This window comes from Xenopus tropicalis, chromosome 4 (assembly GCF_000004195.4).
Source record: "Xenopus tropicalis strain Nigerian chromosome 4, UCB_Xtro_10.0, whole genome shotgun sequence".
Classification (NCBI taxonomy): Eukaryota; Metazoa; Chordata; class Amphibia; order Anura; family Pipidae; genus Xenopus; species Xenopus tropicalis.
Window position 1 is genome coordinate 108,609,361 of NC_030680.2, and position 22,058 is coordinate 108,631,418.

Sequence of the window (22,058 nt, forward strand, 5' to 3'; positions counted from 1 at the left end):
TTTCCATAATGGGACTTACTCGTAGGCATACCTGTCTGTTAGTTCTTCAACTTCATATTTGAAGTTTGAATTCCAGTACTCATTTTGCCCTTAACCAAAGCAAATTGCTTACATACATTATGGGCCAAATATTAGTATCATCATTTAGATCAAAGCTTCACCTGACCTCCAGTGACAGACAGATACCTTCAGTAACCTGGCCAGGAACTTCACTGTATTCATAGGATAAGCAAATCGTGACAAATAACCTGGCGCTTAATGCTTAAGGGTCTAGGGTTCAAATGGTTATGGGTCCAAAGTTATACTCCATTGGTTTCATGATGCAATGTGCAGTAGATATGTAACTTGAAATCAGTCTGGTGTTAAAGCCACAAAATATTAGGGCAATCTTAAACTGAGTAGAAATTTACATTTTGAGAACATTTCTGTTTATATTGCCTATTCTTTGGAAACTAAATATATTACTTTTTCTTGTCCAATATTCATATATTGTAGGCTGAAATCAATCACACAAATGACTGAAAAGTAGACTAGGTAATAATAGCTGCCAACTCATCCCTCCAAACTGAGTCAGCAGCATATTGACCTGTGTATGGGGCCCACCGATGGGCCTAACTTCCTGTGGGTTTGACATTCTCATTGGAGGAGGAGTGTATTGGTTTAGTCAGAATGGCCTTGTGCATGGGTGGCCAAATCGTGCCCAGATCCACTTGTTTGGTAACCATGTCTAATTAGTGGGTCTGGCAGCGGATAGCCAGCTTAAGATTTACATAGCATGTTCAGATGTCAAAACAGATAATTCAGCATGGAAGACGACTGCATCTCAGTGTCCATGAGGTCAATCTGACAAGATTTTCAAAGGTTTCTGTTTTTGTGTTTTTCTCTAGGTGGCAATGGAAGCTACATTTTTAATTCTCTTCAGTATATATTTTGCAAAAGTCTCTGGTTATCCATCAGGACTAATAAGCGCTTCCTGTGATACGATGCTTCCAGTACATGGGAACAGTGTCTCCCAGATAGCACCATCACCTTACTTCATCACTGTATCCAAAAATACATTCAGCGCTGGAGATATTATAACAGGTATTGTATACGTTTGGTAAAAATACCATTGGGTTAAATTAATATTTTAGGGTATAAAGTGCCAATGTTTGGGGATCATTCAGGGTGGCAAACCCTCCCAGCCAGAGATTGTACTTGTGTTGGATTAGGTTCCATGTTAATGACACTGCATGGACCCTTCTTGTGCTCCAGTTGTGCATCCAAACTTTTGATCTTCCCAAAAACATACAGTATATCTACTTGTCTGCTGAAATGGACAATAAAAGAGTAGATAATCCTGATTTTAGTATGGACATAAAGGCAAAATTATAGGCTAATCAGAAAATCAGCACTGTAGTGGTAACAAAAGAAATGTTAGAACACTACTCTAGGGAGTCTAGGCAAAGGGGGGTCCAGACCACACATTTGAAATAGTTATTATATGGTGTTTTTGTGCTGGACAGGAGAAGGAATATGGATTTAAGGGTATGGTTTAATATGACATAATTAGTTCTTTCACAGATGAATGAAGGGTGATATCTCTACAGTGAGCACCAACCATTTGGGTTTTTGCTGTGCTACCATCATTAATGTGGGTATGGTTTTAAAAGCTCTTGTAATAACATGGGTATAGTTTGAAATGGGTGCTGTTTAAAAAAGTGGAGTGGTCCATTATCGGCCCTCCACCATGTAGGCCAGAAAAATGCCAGCCCTCTGTACCACAGAAGTTGGACAGCACTGCACTATAGCATATATGGTCAAACTTAAGAAATATCCTGTGACAAGATATTTCCCTTTATAGTAAGAAAGGAATTAACTTGTTCTGTGGTTTTGTTCACTGTCAGTTATCCCAAGTGAACTGGACAGGCTTACCAAGATTATAGAAAGAGAACATCTTGTTAAAGGAAACAGCTGATTTCATAGCACAAGCCTGACTGATAATGAAGTGTTAGCTCCCAAGGGATAAAGTATATATTTGAGCTCCAAATCTTGGAGGAGGGGAAAAATTCATATCACTTCACTTTTATCCTAGGAATTGGTAAATTTATTATATGTATTAGTGCCATTTATATTTATCAGCTGTGAAATTTCAAGTTAAATATTTATGAAATTCTACTGATGCTGTCGAGCATCAGCACAGATCTGCACTTTCAGGATGTGCTCTGTTCTTCAAACACTGTGAGCAAAAGCCCATATCCTGATAGAATTCATTGGCCATCATAGTTTTGTGTCATTGGGAAACACAGATACATTGCTTACAATGCCCACTCCCAAGTCATTAATGAACAAATAAAATAAATATGTATCCAACACAGAACCCTGAAGCACACCACTAAGGACCTTAGAGAATGTGATATCCACCTTCTGTGCACAATACTGTAGCTAGTTTTCTATCCACGTGCAAGCAGTCCAAAAGAACTTAGCTTAAAAAGCAACTGTTTATGTAGCATTGTATGATAAACTTGGCAAAATCCAAGCAGATCGCATCTGTGCAGCCCCACTATGAAGTTCATACCTCAAAGCTAATTAAATATGTTTAACAAGATCTGTCCTTCATAAAACCATGCTGATTATAACTTAAAATGCAGTTCTTTGGATAGTGATCGTGAATTTCATTACATGTCTCCTGGCCAGAAAACTGCACCCCGCTATACTCCCATCCCTGGTATCAACACTCAATCTTTCACTCTCCTTGCACACTTTCTCTGACCCTGACTGTCTTGTTCATAAACACATCCTTGCTCTGACTTCCTCCCTGGATCTCTATGCTTCTCTTTTTCCACACTGACAACAAGCTTCTATTCCCAGCCTGCTTCACTCATGCACTGGCTTATCTGAACAAATATCTGAACCAACCACCCTTGATGGCCAATTTCACTCCTGCCTTTTTCCCTCCAAGCTCCTTAAACTGAACTGGTTGCTGAACTTTCTGCATAACAACCATCTTCTCTACCCTTTTCAGTCCAGTTTCCGTGAAGGTCACTCTACTGCAATTGCTCTAACAAAGGTGCACTGACCCGGAAGTTGCCTTCACGTTGGAGGACCTTCTGCACTTAAGCACTTAACATTACCCCCCAAACTGTCTGAAGAAATAGAAACATAAATTTAAACTGCATACGCTGATAAAAAGCTTAAGTGCCGAAGGTCCTCCGACACAAAGACAACTTCCGGGTCAGTGCACACAGGAATTCCAGCACCCCGTTGCCTTTTCGACGTGTTGCTATGGAGCAGTTTGTCACTAAAATTCTACATGAAGCATTTTAAAAAGGCAAGGGGGGGAAAGGCTAGACGTAATGTTAGAGATGTTTTGTGACTTATAAGGTATTTAAATATTTTTGTGTTACTGTTCCTTTAAGCACAGATGTATCTATTGGTACTGTATAACTTAATATAGCTATACCCCTGCATACAGTTGTGGTGCTATATAAATAAATACTTAACAAATAGCTTGCCTACTACAGATGTCAGACTTACATGCCTATAATTGCTAGGTTGAGGCTATAATCCCTTTTTAAGTACTAGAATTACATGATCTGTCTTGCAGTCTATTGGTAACATACAAAATAAAAGGAAGTTTTTCGAGTTTTTTTTTTGAGTTTGTAAACTCGAAAAGTCAAGGTATTTGAGTTTTTTATTCAAACGAGTTTTCCATATTAATAAATAAGCAAGGATTCAAGTTTTTTTAAAATAAGAGTTTATTCGAATTAGAGAAGAATTCTCACATTCACAAACTTGAAATTGATAAATAAGCCCATTAGTGTAATAAACAGCCCTCTCATTCTCCTCTACAACTTTCTTACAGGCATACATACATACCCCTCCTCCTTATCTATTTTCCCTATCCCTCGTAAACAAGGAACATCCCTCTACATTTATTAATAGTTACTGTTCAGTCATGTGACACATTCAGCCATGTTTCAGCAATGTCAACAGCATAATATTTTTTATCTAATGCCATTAACTTCAGCTGGCCCATATTGTCAGTCAAGGTTCTAGCATAAGTAAACATGTAAACATACATTTAATACCAGTACCAGTTGTTATATTTTGTATATGTAAATTCTGGTCCACCCTGCCATACAGTATATGAGATCCCCAAATACATCTCCAACCTATCATCACTGGGGTGCAGGCCATCCCTGACAAAAAGACTGTAGCTGATAGAAACAAAAACCAACCCAACCTTGTTCACAAGTCAAAGACACCAAATCTGGGATATACCCCAAACAGTATACATTTAAGACAGGTGGAGTCCAGGGAATGGAAAACAATATAACAGTGGCTACTCGTTTGAATAAAGAAAATTTAGACAATAAATCATAAAGCATATGTTGCTATGTATTTATAGAAAAAATAAAGAGAAATACAGCTATAAATTAAAAACTAGATATTTTCCTAGGCTACACCCTACCATTATACTGAGGTCCCAGATTAATAAATAAACAAGGCTTGCATGACTTATAGTAATATATGGGAAATTAATCTTACCTATCAAAACCAGGGTATGGTTTCACAGTTGGCAAAAATGCTACATTAATAAGGAACATGTATTATCTACTGATAAGTTATACTTTAGTCATTTACTTTTTAGGTGATATGCCACCTTTATCAGGCTAGTTATTATACAACTAATTAATGCTATATACCTCTTTCATTCCAGTGACGTTACAGTCTAGTTCAGGATCTAGTTTCAAAGGATTCCTGCTAGAGGCACAAACTGTCGGAGGACAAAGGACTATTGGGGCTTTCACCATCACAGATGTGAACACTCAGGCTCTTTCTTGCAGTGCAGGAGCAGTAAGTTTTATTAATCATATCCAAACACCATAGGCATATTATTAAAAAATGCAAATTTGCTCAATATTTTGAGTGCACTGTTACACCATTCACAAAGGTATTTGCCTCGCTATACACTCTTCTATACTTGTGCCTTGCCAAAACACTTGTTACTTTGCTAATGAGATCATTAAAGGGATTCTGTCATGATTTTTATGGTGCACTTTTTATTTCTAAATGACACTGTTTACATAGCAAATAACTGACTCTACCATTTAAACTTTTATTCTTGAACCAACAAATGCATTTTTATAGTTGTAATATTGGTGTGTAGGCAGCCATCTCAGTGCATTGTGCCTGAGTCTGAGCTTTCAGAATGAGCCAGCGCTACACATTAGAATTGTTTTCAGATAAACTATTGTTTCTCCTACTCCCAAGTTGCATAATAGCAGAGCAGGGTTTCTTCTTCATGAGTGATATTCTCATGTCTACCACAAGGGGCATGGGAGCTCATTTAGCAATGAAAATATTTTCGGAATTCGTTTTGGTCACTACAATGCTGAAATCTTCTCTAGCTTTCAGAGAGCCTGCTTTGTGGAAGGATAAGGGAGTTTGAGGTGTCAGAAATGATTGCCTCTCATTGTATGTAATGTATTTGGGGTGCCATTACCATTTGTCTCACACCGTAAGTAATGCATTTTGGTTACCACCATCCCTCACTGTATAATATATTTAGGTTATTGTTCATAGAAGTCAATGAACCATTATTTACAAGTGCATACTACATGTATATTTTTCCCACAGTGTATTTTAACTGGCAGAGAAATGCCTAAACTGCCTAAATTATTAGGAGGCAGTATAGGCAGTATTGTCTGTTTACCTACTCACTAAAAGCCAGGACAGTACCAGCAGTGCAATAAGCCCATGGAGCTCCGGCCACTGAATCCTTCAGCAGAGGAGTTAGGAGCTGTTCCTCTGCTGAACTGACTTGAGGGCACCTGGGAAACTACAAATATGTCTAGCCACATGTGAACTTTCAAAATTAAATATAAAAAAATCTGTTTGCTCTTTTAAAAAATGTCTTTCAGTGCAGATTGTTTTCCCTGGACAGTATTCCTTTAAATGCAGCTTCAACATGATTTACCAAAATGGATGTAAGGTTGCATCTGCATTGGTTGATCATGCACAATATATGGTCCTTTCTATTTTGGTAGGGCCCTTTATTACAATATGCCATTCTGAGTGCATTTTTACACCAAGTATATTTCTCTTACGTTCTAAAACCCTTATAACCTATTCAAATCAGCATTTATTGCTCAGTCTTCAGTGGTAACATTGGCACCCGTGTTTATATTGGTTTGAAATAGAAAATAGACTTATTAAACATTAGGGGGGTTGTGTAATAAAAGGCGCTACGTTTGCCCATGAGCAGTAATCCATAGCAACCAATCAGAAGGTAGAATTTACTGGTCACCTATTTAAAAGCAAACATCTTATTGTTTGCTATTAGTAATGGGCGAATCTGTCCTGTTTCTCTTTGCCACAAAAAAGCGAAAATTTACAAAATGCATTAAAGTCAACAGGTGAGAATTTTTTTACTGCGCAACATTTTTTCTACAGCCATTGGAGTCAATGGCCATGTTGTCTCAGTGAAACCTGGCAAAAAATATTGCTCATCGCTAGTTGCTATGAGTTACTGCTTCTGGGCAAACTTAGTGGCTTTTATTACATGGGGTTAAGGGTTTTGCCACTTACCTAGTTCTCAGAATTTTTTTGAAAAAAAAGTCAGGTGGTGCAGGAGTCCTATAATTTGGTGCAGCAACCAGAAAATGGGCATCAGTATACAGGCATCACTCCACTCTCTCCATAAAGGACAACTGATCAAATTTGAACACCTGTTGGCACTATTCACACTGCTTGCACTTCTGCATAGTTGCATTGAGAGCCAATATATCCAACCATGCACAAATGTACCTACTGACATTGGGGAACCCTGGATCTACCCCCACCCTAGTGGTAGCTCCAGGGTTCCCACAGCAGGTTGCATCAATAGGTGCACCAGACTTACATCCAAAGAATGTTACACTCATTCTATTTTTTTTAAACACAAGCTCCAAAAATGACACTAAACCTGCTCTAAAAATGCTTGTGTTCATTTTGACACATTGCCTGCAATGATGCTGGAATTCAAAGAAAAAAGTCAATGAATTTTAGGTAGTACAGATCAAACTTGTAGATTCTAAAATGTTCTTGCACCCTTTAGAAAGCAATGGAAGTCAAAAGAGTAGCAGATGCTGGGAGTAGTATTTCAGCAGCAGCTGGTAAGCCTTTCAGTAAGAAGGCAGCCTCCCTAGATACAATTCTTTCCTATTCATTGTTAGAAAAGGTTACACGGTTCAATATCTGACTCCTGTATCAGAGATATGAACTGGATATAGAACTATCTGAGATGTTTGAACCATTTTGCAAATCTCAGTTAATATTTAATTAGTACTGAATAAAACTGTGGTCTGGCTATATGCGCCAAATTTATTTTTTTTTTAAATCTCAGCCCCACCTCATGTTCCCTTCCAGCGTTAAGTGGAAGTTAACGTGAATTGACTTTATAATTAAAAGTGAACTATGTTGCTATCAATATGGTTGCTAGGGTCACTGACCCTTTGGACCTGAATACAAAGATAAGTGCACAATAGAAAGATTAGTAGCTAAAAATAATAACAATAAAAATCTAGCTTTACAATCAGCCTATATACTGGTTGTTGGACTCACTGACCTAATCCAGCTGATAGCATTGAGATGGGTAGCATAAGAATACAAAGAACTGAAGAAGCACACAAACTAAAGGCTATGACACATGCAGCTACTTGCTGGTTGTGGCTAAGAAATGCCAGAAAATACCCTGCCATAGATATTACTGAGCATTGTCTCTGCTAAAACACATGAAGAGACAGTTCAGTTATATCTATTTTATACCTAGCTCCATGTGTCATTGCCCTAAGACTACTTGTATAGCAACTTAGTTTATTTATCCTATTTTAAGTTTATCCTACAATATACTAATGTTAATGCGACCTTCTAATTGGGGCAGTGATCTTCATATCATTTAAAGGATTTGCTGATTCAGCCAGGCACACCCAGTGATCTCCATGGAGTCAACCAGACTTATTTTGTACATGTAATTTCATATTTAAGGGTTAAAACTCAATCTGAATCACATTAATATTTTGCTTTTCTTTCCTCACAAAATCATGCATTTCTGCTAAAAAAAAACATTTTGGGGCTGCAAAACCTGCCCCACTGAATTTGCTAGTCTCAGTTAAGGCAAACAGTGCACTAGGACACTAGGACAAAAAGTCCAAAGGGCAACTCCAGGTTTAGGTAAAAAACATTTGAAAACTTTATTGGCTTATGTTAAAAAAACGAATGTTCTGCCAATAAGTAATTTTTTCTCTTGGATGATATTATATTCATGGTAGGGGACGCCGCAATATGGCTTTAAGTTTTTGTTTTATCTACAAATGTCACTTGCACTATATACCTACTCCATTGTGCCGCTACTATATAGTATATAATAGTCCAAACATATTTAAATACATAGAAACACTGCATTTGTTAATAAGCCCTAGAGTTTTCTGCTGCAAAGGAAGAGCCCAAATGAAGTCCATTGCAAGGTTAACCAAGTCTTTTTTCTTTCAATGCAGGGGTCAGCAGTCAGCCACACAAGTAACGCTATAAAGTTTTCTATTACCACTTCTTGGACTGCCCCAGCTGGAACAGGGCCCATATACTTCAGGTACATCTGGGTTACACAAGACTGGGTAATTAATCATTATGCTTAGATTATGGTGTAAACAGCTGATTGGTCTTGCTGACATGCAGTTTAGTACCAGAGATACTGACCAGGGATTTTCTTGGGTAGGTTTGAGAAACAATCCTTTTGGACATTTTGCATGTATTTAAGAAAAAAAAAAAACTCCTTTAGTACTTGAGCCTTTACGTGTTTGGTCATCCACCTAATTTATCACTAGTATAGAAATGGAAAAAGCTAGCACCGTCCTCACTAACTATGCACTTTCAACTTGTAGCTGTCTACACTCCTATCTTGAGATTGTATGAAATGGAGTAAGAACACTGAGGTAACGTGCAACTGAAGTAAAATTGTACAAAAAAAAGGGGAAGAAATACAAGGAGACACCCAAACAGGTGGTCCCTGTCTAGACTTCAGAATTGCTGCACCGTTAACCCCAAAAAAGAAAGAGAAAAAAGGTGAAAATTATAATAGGCAATTCACTTGATCAAGTGTCGTGGGACATTAAAACTTAACCTTTATTGGTAAAAATTAAAAAAGTAAAGTATATCTAGAAATAATCCCCATTAAAAATCGCCTGGGGTGATTAAATTAAAGTACAAACTATGAGGTATTATAAGGCTGCTCAGAGTTAACCTGCCTCATTCAATTCATTAAATGTATCAGCTTAAAAAATAACTATTGTATCAAACACTCTCCACAATTCAAAAGCCCCGTAGAGGCAGCCAAGGAGAGATTGCAAAAACACCTGCAACAATTGTTGCAAAATTGTTGCCAAATAAGGAGAGCTCGAGTCCCGTTTCCTTATGAACTATGTTAACTGCTGAAACGGGGTAGGGGATTCAGACCTCGTGGTAGCTGTGTTAAAGTACAGAACTCTTTCAGCTACAGGCTACAAATTCGGCCGTTTTCTGTGCCCCCCACCCCACCATGAAATGAGTGCAGGTAGTTCAAAATTGCAGCTTAACCTCCCGTTTTTTTTAACATTGAGGCACCCCTGCTTTTTAAAATGCACATCAGTCGTGCAGACAAATCAGCCCACCCTTCCAAACCCAGAGCCCCGCATCAACACCCGCTCCACCCCCCTTCCAAGCCCGACGCGCGTTTCACCCCTTCACGAGGAGCTTTGTCCTTGAACTCATAGTTTGTACTTTAATTGAATATCACCCCAGGCGATTTTTAATGGGGATTATTTCTAGATATACTTTACTTTTTTAATTTTTACCAATAAAGGTTAAGTTTTAATGTCCCACGACACTTGATCAAGTGAATTGCCTATTATAATTTTCACCTTTTTTCTCTTTCTTTTTTGGGGTTAACGGTGCAGCAATTCTGAAGTCTAGACAGGGACCACCTGTTTGGGTGTCTCCTTGTATTTCTTCCCCTTTTTTTTGTATAATTTATCACTAGGTAGAAAATAGTTTTTGTTTTGAATTTGTTTAATTCCTCTTCAGGAATTTCTTTTTCTCACTGAAAGTTGACATCCAGTATCGTGGCTATGTGATATTACCGTGACCGCAAAAATAGGTGCAGAAAAAACCCTTAGCAGGGGTCAGTTTATGAAAGAAGCAGACTTTTCCTAGCTTATCTATCCTAGCTTATCTTTCTCAGTCAATACTATTTGGAACTAATAACATTAAATAAACAAAGGAGTTAGACGTAAAGAAAACATTGCTGTACAAATAGGTATAAGCAGTACAAGTGCAATAACTGGATAGATTAGAAAGCTTAGTGACAGGGAAGGGCCATAAACCTCATACAGGTCTGCATTTCCTGCTTTCCAGGAAAAGGTGTCTATGTAAAGACCTGGGGGCTCATTTATAAATACTGGGAAAATTTGCACCTGGGCAGCAACCCATAGCAACCAATCAGTGGTTAGCTTTTTTCAGCCAGCTGCAGACTGAACACTGAAAGCGATCATCTGATTGGTTGCCATGAGTTGGTGGGGTTGACAGCCCCCAGCTTAATGTAATTTCCCTAACTCCTTCATGGAAGGAGCATGCACAGTTGAAGCTGATCCAGCCCTGACATACTGCCCTACTGTAATTATGCTCCTGGTCAGCAATCACAGGGAAAGGACATCAAGCAGCACAAGAATGTAGCAGCAAATCCCACTGTACTTCTCTTGGTTTTGTTAACAGGCAAATAGTGCAGTTATGAGTATCTCCAGTGGTGTGGTCCTAGAGGAAGGCCTCTGGAGGGGGTCTAAAGTTTTAACACTGTTCCCCTTTAAAAAACAGTAACTCTTTATTTATAGAAGACAAATTCACCTATGCGGCTAATTCATTTATCATGTTTAGAAAGTTAAATGCCTGCCATAAATTGCCTTTTTATTCTATTGTACAGCACTGCAGAATATGTCAATATTTTATAAATACTTCTTCATATATATCTTAGTTGTAATGGTTGATGTGCAAGGCTTTTTTCAAAAATGCTTTGAAAGTCGTTACCAGACAAGAAAGATATTTATGATCTTAAAAATAAATATGGGAAGAGGGTGTTTAAGCTTTTCAAAGGCAGCAAACTCCATCATTATAACATTCTTGGGGCCTGGATTTTTTCAGTTGAGCCCTGCCAGTTTGTTGACTTACAGCATAGCATTGTTTCAAACTGGTACAGTGTAAATCCACAATTAAGCCTGTGTAATAGCACAAGCTGGCAATGTACAGGATAAGAAGGGACATTCAACCACATTAAAGGAAAGTATTCTTGCAACTATGAGGGCACAGGTTTTGACCGGAAGCTCTTGTGCTCCATTTAATAAATACTGGCTGAAGAGCAAAGGAAATATAAGCCAAATGGATTGAATGCAACAGCTTTCACAGGGAGTGCTGTTTGATCCTGTCTCTTTGTTAATATACCTTTTGTGTTTGTAATATATCTATCTAGCAACCAAAGCTGACATTGCTAGCTCTCTATATACATTTATTGGTTCAGCAGCTTTGTACAATTGTTTAAATGAATTTGAACCCAAAAAGGGAATTAATGCAAAATTACTTGGGGTGCTCCTCTGAGCACTTTTGCAATTCACATTTATTTTCTATTTTTAGTGGTTTCTGAGATATTTATTTTTTTAGAATGCTAATAGCAGGCTTTTAGCTCAATTGAAAGCCAGCAACCCAAGGGTCAACTGAATCCAGCAAGTGCATAGAAAATGCTTAGACAGTTAGGGTCGCTAACACTCTGGGCCTTCAAAGAAAGCTGTTGAGCTGAATCCTGCCTAGCAGTATACAACTGTGTCTGTGAAGATTCTCATTCATCCATGTCATGATATACAGTTTCTAGTAGAATTAAGTCTAAAACAACTGGAATTTTCAGAGTTTCCTTGAAAATGTTTCAGACTTAAAAAACCATCTCTGAACAGAGGAGGGGGCCTGCGATACCACTTGTCAGTAACTTACAGTGCTTCTTTGACATCCGTACCCTCACGGTTTCACAACAATTCACACTTCCAGTCATGTACTTTGAAAGATTAACACTTGCCTCAATAAGAATCATGGTACCATTGTGACTGGATCATACTATCTCACACCTGGGAGCTCGAGCCAACACCTAACTGAATAAGTTCAATGGAACCATTGTTACATATTTACATAGTTTACATAGTTACATAGGGTTGAAAAAAGTCCATCAAGTTCAACCCTTCCAAGTAAACCCAGCACACACAAACCTATACTGACCTACTTATTCACTCACATACATAAACTATATATACCAACATCAATACTAACTGTAGATTTTAGTATCACAATAGCCTTGTGATCGGATGTCTGGGACTGTGCTAGCCTTAACACATTAAGGGGCGTTTTTATTATGCTGTGTAAAACTAATTTACCGAAAAAACAGAGTAAAAAGCTGTGTAAAATAAATGGAAAAGATCACCGTCTGAAAGCTGGATATTACGCCGTTATTTTCCATAAGTTCCGGTGGAAGAAAAAACACGTAAAAAACTTACACCAATTTTACGCCGTTTTTACACGGCGAAGCCTGCCAATATGTGGTGAATTTTCTCGCCGTTTTTTACACAGCATAATAAATATGCCCTCAAATGTCAGGGGATTTCCTACCACTCAGTTGAACTGAAGAAGCCACTCGGATGAGAGGCAAAATGTTTTCAAGAAAACTCAGAAAAGTCCAGATGTTTTAGACTTAATTCTATTACATAATATACAACAATGCTTATATCTCAGAGGTTAGTGCTCAGAGGACCACTCTGAATAGACAGACAGTCTTTTGAAAGAGAGACACTCATTTGCCAACCTCACCAAATAAGATATACCAGTGTACAACCAATGTACACTCTAAAGGTGGCCATACACGGGCCGATTCTAGCTGACGATATCAATCCCTTAGACAGATTTGGCAGCTTATCGGCCCGTGTATGGGCACTAACGAAGGGCCTGCCCAACCAACGTCTGGCCTGAAATTGGGCAGATCTCGATTGGGCAGGTTTGAAAATTAGTCGGATCAGGAACCGCATCAGCTCCTGTCGTTAGCCTGATATCGCCCACCCGTAGGTGGGGATATCGGGAGAAGATCTGCTCTCTTGGCGATCTCGTGTGTATGACCACCTTAAGGGGGTAAAATTAGGGAGATAACTGAATTTAATCAGATTTTAGTGAAACTATACTTTGGCACCAGGGTATACAATTATTTTTTCTTTATACGTTTTTTAAATGTTGCAGAGATTCACTAACCATTTACTATCTTGTTTCAGAGCAACCGTTCTGCAAAGTTACAGCATATTTTGGAGCAGAGTGGAGAGCGAACCACTTATGGCAGTAAGACTGCATTTGTTCTCTTTTATTTTCTGTCACAATTATCACCCCCATGCTCTTTTTTATTTTGATAGAGGGAAAACCATATTCTTCACAATCTTAGTATAAAAAAAAACGCAATTTTATAAAAAATATTTGTATAGTGTAGGTGTTTAAACACTACTAGATTTAAATAGCCAACTAATTTTCCTACATCAGCGAAAGGAAAGCAGCCCAGAGATCTCCTCATCTTGAGCTCATTGCTAGAAAACAAACAAGAAGAAGATATGTCTATGAAGATTCTCATTCATCCAGGTCATGATCGCCATGTTCGCCATTTTGGGTTCGCCGCGGTTTTTTGTGGCGTTATTTTTTGGCGTTTTTTTTTCTTTCGTTATTTTTTGGCGTTTTTTTGGCGTTTTTTTTACAAAGTATTTTTCAGAGAAATTTTTGCTTGATCCCCCTCCTGCATGCCACTGTCCAGGTCGTGGCACCCTTTAAACAACTTTAAAATCAGTTTTCTGGCCAGAAATGGCTTATCTAGGTTTTAAAGTTCGCCTTCCCATTGAAGTCTATGGGGTTCGCAAAGTTCGCGAATATTCGCGAGTTTTGCCGAAAGTCCGCGAACGGGTCCGCGAACATTTTTGGCGATGTTCGCTACATCCCTACTCTTCAAGATGATTAAATTGATGGGTCTGGAGTTTCTGGGGAAGTCAAAAGTTATAGCAGGGGAATTATCTTTTGTTCTGGTGTGCCTTGGGTAAATGTAACAGGGTTTTGCTCTAGATGTGGTCTGCTGCTTATATCAGCCACCTTTGGCTTTGGGACTCACCCTCAGCTCTTCTGGTGCTGCCAGGTCTTACCGCATGAGAATCAAACAACTCCCACAGAGGCAAGCGAGGGAGCAAACATAAAACACAAGAAGGAGCCAGTAAGGATAGAACTAAAAGTAGTTAGACAGGCTGGGTGCATGGTTTTGTTGAGGCATTTTAAACACTTTATCCCCTTTATAGTTACTGTCCTCCTGTAATCTTATCAATCTTCTTGTTCTAGTTACAGATTTCTAATACCACATGTGGTACGCAGAAGTTTTGCTTAAGCAACCCAGCAAACTGCAGTCCAGACAATGGCAGCTGTCTCTTTATGTCTTCCGTACCATCCAGTAATGGATTTGTGTTTGAAATGAGTGGCTCAACCACAGGATATCTAGCCATTGCATTTTCTGATGATCAGCTGATGGTAAGAGCAATGCAGATATTTGATATCAAATGAATGCTTTTCTGTAAGTTGCTAGAGAAGTAAATTTTCTTCAAAAGTGTAATACCTCAAGTTCAGTCTGTTGCAAATCTCTGTTTGTGATTTTTAGTATTTTTCTGATGTGCTTTACCTGATACCCCGGGTTGATGCTCCTGTTAGCAGAGAATTGCACCGGCCCAGGGTACCTGCAAGTGAGCAATCCTCTGCCTAACATTTGGCACCCCCCAGTGATTGTACCTTTTCTTCTCCTTTAATCTGCTGTTGATTCTAACCACCAAATATAGAACATTTTAGATAACTTCACATTTCAACATACTTTATGGTATGTTAAATTGGTTTGCCCTTTTTAGTACATTGAAAACTCTAAACCTTAAAACCACTTTGGGACTCTTGTTATCATTTATCTTTGCTTTGCTGGTATAATCACAGAACACATATTGGGATATATAACCAAAACCTCTCTAATTTGCAGGGAAATGATGATATTTACATATGTACCAGAAATTCAAGCGGAAACATCCTGGTCCAACGAGCCTTTTCTACTGGACATGTCACTCCCCAAGCTAGGAACATGGTGAGTCCATTGAATTTCAATTGAAGATACTTGGCCACATTCTGCTTGGTTTTATCTCAATTACCTTTAACTTAACTATTATTTAACTGAGAAAAATCATCCCTAATAGTCATTTTTTTCCTATAGTTAGTGACAATTCTTTAAAGTTCTCACACAGGCATTCAATATAAAATTGATATTCATGTTTGAAAAAGTTAAGTTGTATGAGCGTATTCAATTCTTTGTCCTCTCCCATGCTTTGGCTCTGTGGAACAAATCCAATCATAAAACCCCAAGCAGAAGTCTCCAGCTTGCTCAATAGTGAAAGAAAATTTCATTTCTAACTCTGAGTGGAATTTTTATTTTTTTTTGCTTTTATGAAATGATGTCAAAACAAGACATTTCTTGATATTATTTTTCGTGTATATCCCTTATATATATAGCTTGTCTGCCATTGTAAACTGAGCCAACACATAGAACTAGAAATGTTCCACTTCTGCAATAAACATATATTAAATCATGCAGTTTCCAGTCCCCTGCAAGTCTTATTGCTTCAATGACCTGAAAAATGAAAAACTCACCGGAGCTCATTTACTTGTATGGATAACTTATCCCAGCAGTAACAAAGGCATCCAATTAATAATTAGAATAAATGAAGCAAATCTCTGATTGCTCCTTATTGCTCTCTGATTGCTCATTTTTTAAAATAAACCTATGTGTATTCCTGCACTTCCTCTGCACTACAAAGATGATATCTCTATTGTGGACTTTATTAGTCTACACAGATTTGTGTCATTTGTAAACTGTAACTTAACAATGGGCTGGATTCAACTTGACGAGAAACACTTATCTCTTAATCATTTCCAGATTTACCAATAGAGCTGTAATGGGATTTTCTTCTCAAATAAAATCTCACCCATAACCATACAATAAAAATTTTTTCATGGACTTGAATCTGGTCTTTAGTGGCTTAATTTATGCATTGCAAATATTCATTGTTGTGTTGAAAGTAAGAGCTTGATGCTGGTGCTGCCCTGTGCATATTTTGTATTTCAAATATCAGCGTAATGAAATACAACATTCTAAAATGTTGTGTTTGTGTTATAATTATTTGGAGGCGATTCTAATAATTTAAGGGCTTTTTCCTAATTATTATAGCTTCAATCAAACTTGTGTATGATAAAAAGTCAGGTAAATAATATTCTACTAAAGATCTTTGATCCCCATTGATGTTGCCATTGCTACTTCACAGAAAGTGTTTTCTTCTCCCTAGAGTACGACAGGATCTATAGTTGCATCTTACATAGGTGGTGTGTTAAAATGCTCCTTCATTAGCCAGACGAACATCTCCACCCAGGCTCGAGCCAGCACAGCCTCCAGCTACTACATTTTCCTTGTTGGAGGCCCGTCCCAAGCAAATGGTAAGTAAGGCAAAGTAGAGCATTCAATATTTGGTGGGAAACCATACATGTGGCTTGTGAAGCTATTATGTCCTAAAATATCTTTACACTCAAAGTGAATACATTTTATTTTCAATGTGCTGTACTATATGCAAGAAAACAAGACCTGTATCTCACTAGTCTTAGATACATTTCAACATCATAGTAACATGCATTCCTAATGTACTTTGGTTAGCAGAGAAAAATAAGTAATATATAATGATCTGGATGGATTCACAATTAAATACTACAAAAGAGTCTTCTACCTGGAATTGCAAATCACAGTTGTCTAAAACTGGGTAGTGACCCATCAGATTGTGAAAGCTATAACCCAACCCTCTATCTATCAGCATTTGCAAAGAGTAAGAATAGGTAAAACACACAAAAATAATATGCTCCTCACTTTGACCAACTTATTAACTTCCTTAATAAACCTCATTAATATAATCCAAGAACTTGAAAATATCTTCTCTTCAACTTCATAAGATAAATGCCTTGCAGTCAAGGGATCTTATCTCTTTAAACCAGGGTCCCCAACCTTTCTTACTCGTGAGCCACAGATATATGGAAAAAGCCTTGGAGAGCAACACAAGCATCATAAAAGTTCATGGAGGTTCATGGAGTTCATAAGGGCTAAGATTGGCTATTAGGGGCCTCTATGCACACTATCAGCTTATAGGAGGCTTTATTTGGGAGTAAATATTGTTTTTATCCAAAACAAAACTTGCCACCAAGTCAGGAATTCAAAAATAACTACCTGGTTTTGGGGCACTGAGAGAAAAATCAGTGGGGATCACTGCCTTTAAATCTCAGGAATTGGCAATGAATGAATATCACAAAAAACTGCTTAATATTATATAAACACCGTTTCCCCACCTTCATCAAAACTTTATTCTTTAGCCAATAAACCTGCCAACATAATTGGTGCGTTGAAGTTTTGCCAAAGAAAACACCCCCAAGGTGATGGGCCCATTTTACTGGACTTCCAAACATATTAATTGAGGGGGTTGTCTAAATTCACAGTACAGGTATGGGATCCATTATCTATCCTTTTAAATGCAGGTCAGATTCTCAAGCACACCGCCAAGCCGATCATATCAGCCAGTAGAATTGATCTCTCCAGTTTTGCTGCAAGTACAAGTACACAGATTGGGACGCCTCCTGTTATTCTTGGCCACGGTGAGTAAAGACAGAGCAGTATCTCACTGCGCACCAATCCACACTTTTATTATTTTAAATCTAATTTTTAGGACTGCTTAATGTCTTAAGAATATCATAATAAACACTTTGGGCTAGATTTCATTCCATAAGAAAACATTATTTTAGGAATAATCATGTGAAAACTTATAGACGAGATTTACAAAACAAAACTTTTCTTTTAATTTAGGTCCAGTTGTTTTTCTTACAGACTTTAAAAGAGTTGCTTTGTGATAAACAGTGAGATACGTTTTTCTTATTGAATTTCATCTGGCTATGGGCGAAAACACACAAGGCAATTAATCACTGTGACTGTGATTGTGGAGAATAATTTCGGCTTTTTAAAAAGTAGCGGCAACTACCTTGTGTGTCTCTGACTCATGGGCGGGCCGAGCCGACCGGGCACCCTAGGCAACCAGGTCGGCTACCTCGCCCCTGCACCTACATCGTGCACCCCCTGTGTGTTTTGACGCGCATGCGCAGTTCGTGCGCGGCGGGGCGCCGTGCGATGCAAACCGGTGCAACGCAAAACTGAACGCGTACTAGGGGTAGGCAGGAGAGGCTTCTGCCTGGCGCCCCCTAATCGTTGCGCCCTAGGCAGCTGCCTCTTCTGCCTACTTCTAGTTCCAGCCCTGCTCTGACTTTACAGAAGGGAAAATCTGGAATTGAAATAGGAGATAAACTTTTCCTCTCAATTGAATCTGGCCCATTGTTCTTTAGCACATCCAGTTCCTAAAGCTAATGTCCCACGGAGAGATTCGGCCGCGATAAAACTCCCTGCGCATTGCTTCGGTTTTCCAAAGTCACACAAAATTTCCTTTGCAGGCAACTTAGTGAGTTTGGAAAGACGCAGCGATGTATAGCTCTCTCCACCAGTAAATTATTGTTGCCGTTGGAAAGGCATTTCAGAGAGATCAGTCGCCTGCGGTAGCAGACATTTATTGCGCTAATCCTGCAGATCTTGATGCACAAGGGGAATCTGTTCAGATGAGACAATGTTGCTCTATTATTTAAAACAAAATGATTTCAGCTTGTTAGAGTGTGATACTGTAATAATATTTTTAGTCTTACCTCAAACATCTACTCTACTTATTATCGAGGTGTTTTATTAGCCTTGTATAATATCTGTTTTATTCATTATTCACTAAGTTATGGAATGATGCTTAAGGGGCATTACACTAGCCAGTTAGAGATATTGAAAATTTTAATTTTTCTGCAAAATAATTGCACTGCCCACAGGTGGTGCTGCTATTTACTTTTCCAGTAAAAATATGTGATGGCCACAAATTAATACAAATGAAGAATAAATAAGGCCCTTTCTGTGAAAAAATACAGTATATCAATTCCCTATATGCAATACAAGGCACTGTTTCCCCAGGAACAGTAACCCCTAGTAACCAATAAGATGCTTGTTTTTAATACATGACTAATAAATGTGTCCTGCTGATTGGTTGCTATGAGTTATAATTTATTGAATGTGTGTCAAAATAGTCATACTATAGCTATGAAGAGACTAATCTGTTACAGGTGCACTGATGCTTATTGCCTGGATGACTACAGGGACTGTTGGAATGCTCACAGCTCGTTATATGAAACATGCAGCTAATAAGCTATTCATTGGAAAAGCCCTTTGGTTTTTGGTGAGTCCTATTGTTCTATTGTGAAGTGATAGATTCTGGGAATTAAAGCCCCATTTGCTTTCCATAGTGGGAGGTGCACAGATTCTCTGTTAAAAAGTTTTTTTTCCACACTCCCCTATCCAATGCATGTTTCAACTGAGCAATTAAAATCTCCAAATTGCAGACAGATATACTGTCATCTTGTGTATTTCCAAAGAGATGTACTGAATTATGGTCTGATGTGCTTCTAGGTAGATATAGAGTACTAGTACTGCACTTTGGTGTGCTTACAAACAATATACTGTATTATGATGTTTGTCCAAACAGATGTACCCAACTTGTGTTCCTTTTAACATATGCTCTCTACTCTTGGTGTTCCTCTAAACAGATGCTCTCTACTCTTGGTGTTCCTCTAAACAGATGCTCTCTACTCTTGGTGTTCCTCTAAACAGATGCTCTCTACTCTTGGTGTTCCTCTAAACAGATGCTCTCTACTCTTGGTGTTCCTCTAAACAGATGCTCTCTACTCTTGGTGTTCCTCTAAACAGATGCTCTCTACTCTTGGTGTTCCTCTAAACAGATGCTCTCTACTCTTGGTGTTTCTCTAAACAGATGCTCTCTATTCTTGGTGTTCCTCTAAACAGATGCTCTCTACTCTTGGTGTTCCTCTAAACAGATGCTCTCTACTCTTGTGTTCTAAACAGATGCTCTCTACTCTTGTGTTCTAAACAGATGCTCTCTACTCTTGTGTTCTAAACAGATGCTCTCTACTCTTGGTGTTCCTCTAAACAGATGCTCTCTACTCTTGGTGTTCCTCTAAACAGATGCTCTCTACTCTTGGTGTTCCTCTAAACAGATGCTTTCTACTCTTGGTGTTCCTCTAAACAGATGCTCTCTACTCTTGTGTTCTAAACAGATGCTCTCTACTCTTGTGTTCTAAACAGATGCTCTCTACTCTTGTGTTCTAAACAGATGCTCTCTACTCTTGGTGTTCCTCTAAACAGATGCTCTCTACTCTTGGTGTTCCTCTAAACAGATGCTTTCTACTCTTGGTGTTCCTCTAAACAGATGCTCTCTACTCTTGTGTTCTAAACAGATGCTCTCTACTCTTGTGTTCTAAACAGATGCTCTCTACTCTTGTGTTCTAAACAGATGCTCTCTACTCTTGTGTTCTAAACAGATGCTCTCTACTCTTGTGTTCTAAACAGATGCTCTCTACTCTTGGTGTTCCTCTAAACAGATGCTCTCTACTCTTGGTGTTCCTCTAAACAGATGCTCTCTACTCTTGGTGTTCCTCTAAACAGATGCTTTCTACTCTTGGTGTTCCTCTAAACAGATGCTCTCTACTCTTGTGTTCTAAACAGATGCTCTCTACTCTTGTGTTCTAAACAGATGCTCTCTACTCTTGGGGGCACATTTACTAATCCATGAATGTCCGAAAAGCGTCCGAATGCGTTTTTTTCGTAATGATCGGTATTTTACGACTTTTTCGACAATTCACGAAAGTCATAATGGCTATGAAAAAGTTGCGACAATTCGCGCAAGTCGTAACGGCTACGAAAAAGTCGCGACGGTGACAAAAAAATCGCAAAAAATACGAAAAAGTCGCAAAATGTTTGTTTCCAATCCGATTTTTTCCCATTAGGGATTTGGATTTGTGGATTAGTAAATCAGCCCCTTGGTGTTCTTCGAAACAGATGCTCTCTACTCTTGTGTTCTAAACAGATGCTCTCTACTCTTGGTGTTCTTCTAAACAGATGCTCTCTACTCTTGTGTTCTAAACAGATGCTCTCTATTCTTGTGTTCTAAACAGATGCTCTCTACTCTTGTGTTCTAAACAGATGCTCTCTACTCTTGTGTTCTAAACAGATGCTCTCTACTCTTGTGTTCTTCTAAACAGATGCTCTCTACTTTTGTGTTCTTCTAAACAGATGCTCTCTACTTTTGTGTTCTTATAAACAGATGCTCTCTACTCGTGTGTTCTAAACAGATGCTCTCTACTCTTGGTGTTCTTCTAAACAGATGCTCTCTACTCTTGGTGTTCTTCTAAACAGATGCTCTCTACTCTTGTGTTCTAAACAGATGCTCTCTATTCTTGTGTTCTAAACAGATGCTCTCTACTCTTGTGTTCTAAACAGATGCTCTCTACTCTTGTGTTCTAAACAGATGCTCTCTACTCTTGGTGTTCTTCTAAACAGATGCTCTCTATTCTTGTGTTCTAAACAGATGCTCTCTATTCTTGTGTTCTAAACAGATGCTCTCTACTCGTGTGTTCTAAACAGATGCTCTCTACTCTTGTGTTCTAAACAGATGCTCTCTACTCTTGGTGTTCTTCTAAACAGATGCTCTCTACTCGTGTGTTCTAAACAGATGCTCTCTACTCTTGTGTTCTAAACAGATGCTCTCTACTCTTGGTGTTCTTCTAAACAGATGCTCTCTACTCATGTGTTCTAAACAGATGCTCTCTACTCTTGTGTTCTAAACAGATGCTCTCTACTCTTGGTGTTCTTCTAAACAGATGCTCTCTACTCTTGTGTTCTAAACAGATGCTCTCTATTCTTGTGTTCTAAACAGATGCTCTCTACTCTTGTGTTCTAAACAGATGCTCTC

General features: G+C 38.5%; 1 protein-coding gene across 1 annotated transcript in view; it reads left to right on the forward strand.

Moving 5' to 3' along the window:
- LOC116410437 (putative ferric-chelate reductase 1) overlaps window positions 1-22,058 on the forward strand; it is a 32,578-nt gene that overhangs the window by 5,353 nt on the left and 5,167 nt on the right. Inside the window, exons 2-10 of the mRNA XM_031901018.1 lie at window positions 888-1,083; window positions 4,703-4,839; window positions 8,520-8,611; window positions 13,344-13,407; window positions 14,437-14,622; window positions 15,113-15,214; window positions 16,467-16,614; window positions 17,695-17,811; window positions 19,357-19,469. Of these exons, the coding sequence (XP_031756878.1) occupies window positions 894-1,083; window positions 4,703-4,839; window positions 8,520-8,611; window positions 13,344-13,407; window positions 14,437-14,622; window positions 15,113-15,214; window positions 16,467-16,614; window positions 17,695-17,811; window positions 19,357-19,469 (1,149 nt within the window). The 5' untranslated portion in view covers window positions 888-893. The remainder of the gene's footprint in view (window positions 1-887; window positions 1,084-4,702; window positions 4,840-8,519; window positions 8,612-13,343; window positions 13,408-14,436; window positions 14,623-15,112; window positions 15,215-16,466; window positions 16,615-17,694; window positions 17,812-19,356; window positions 19,470-22,058) is intronic.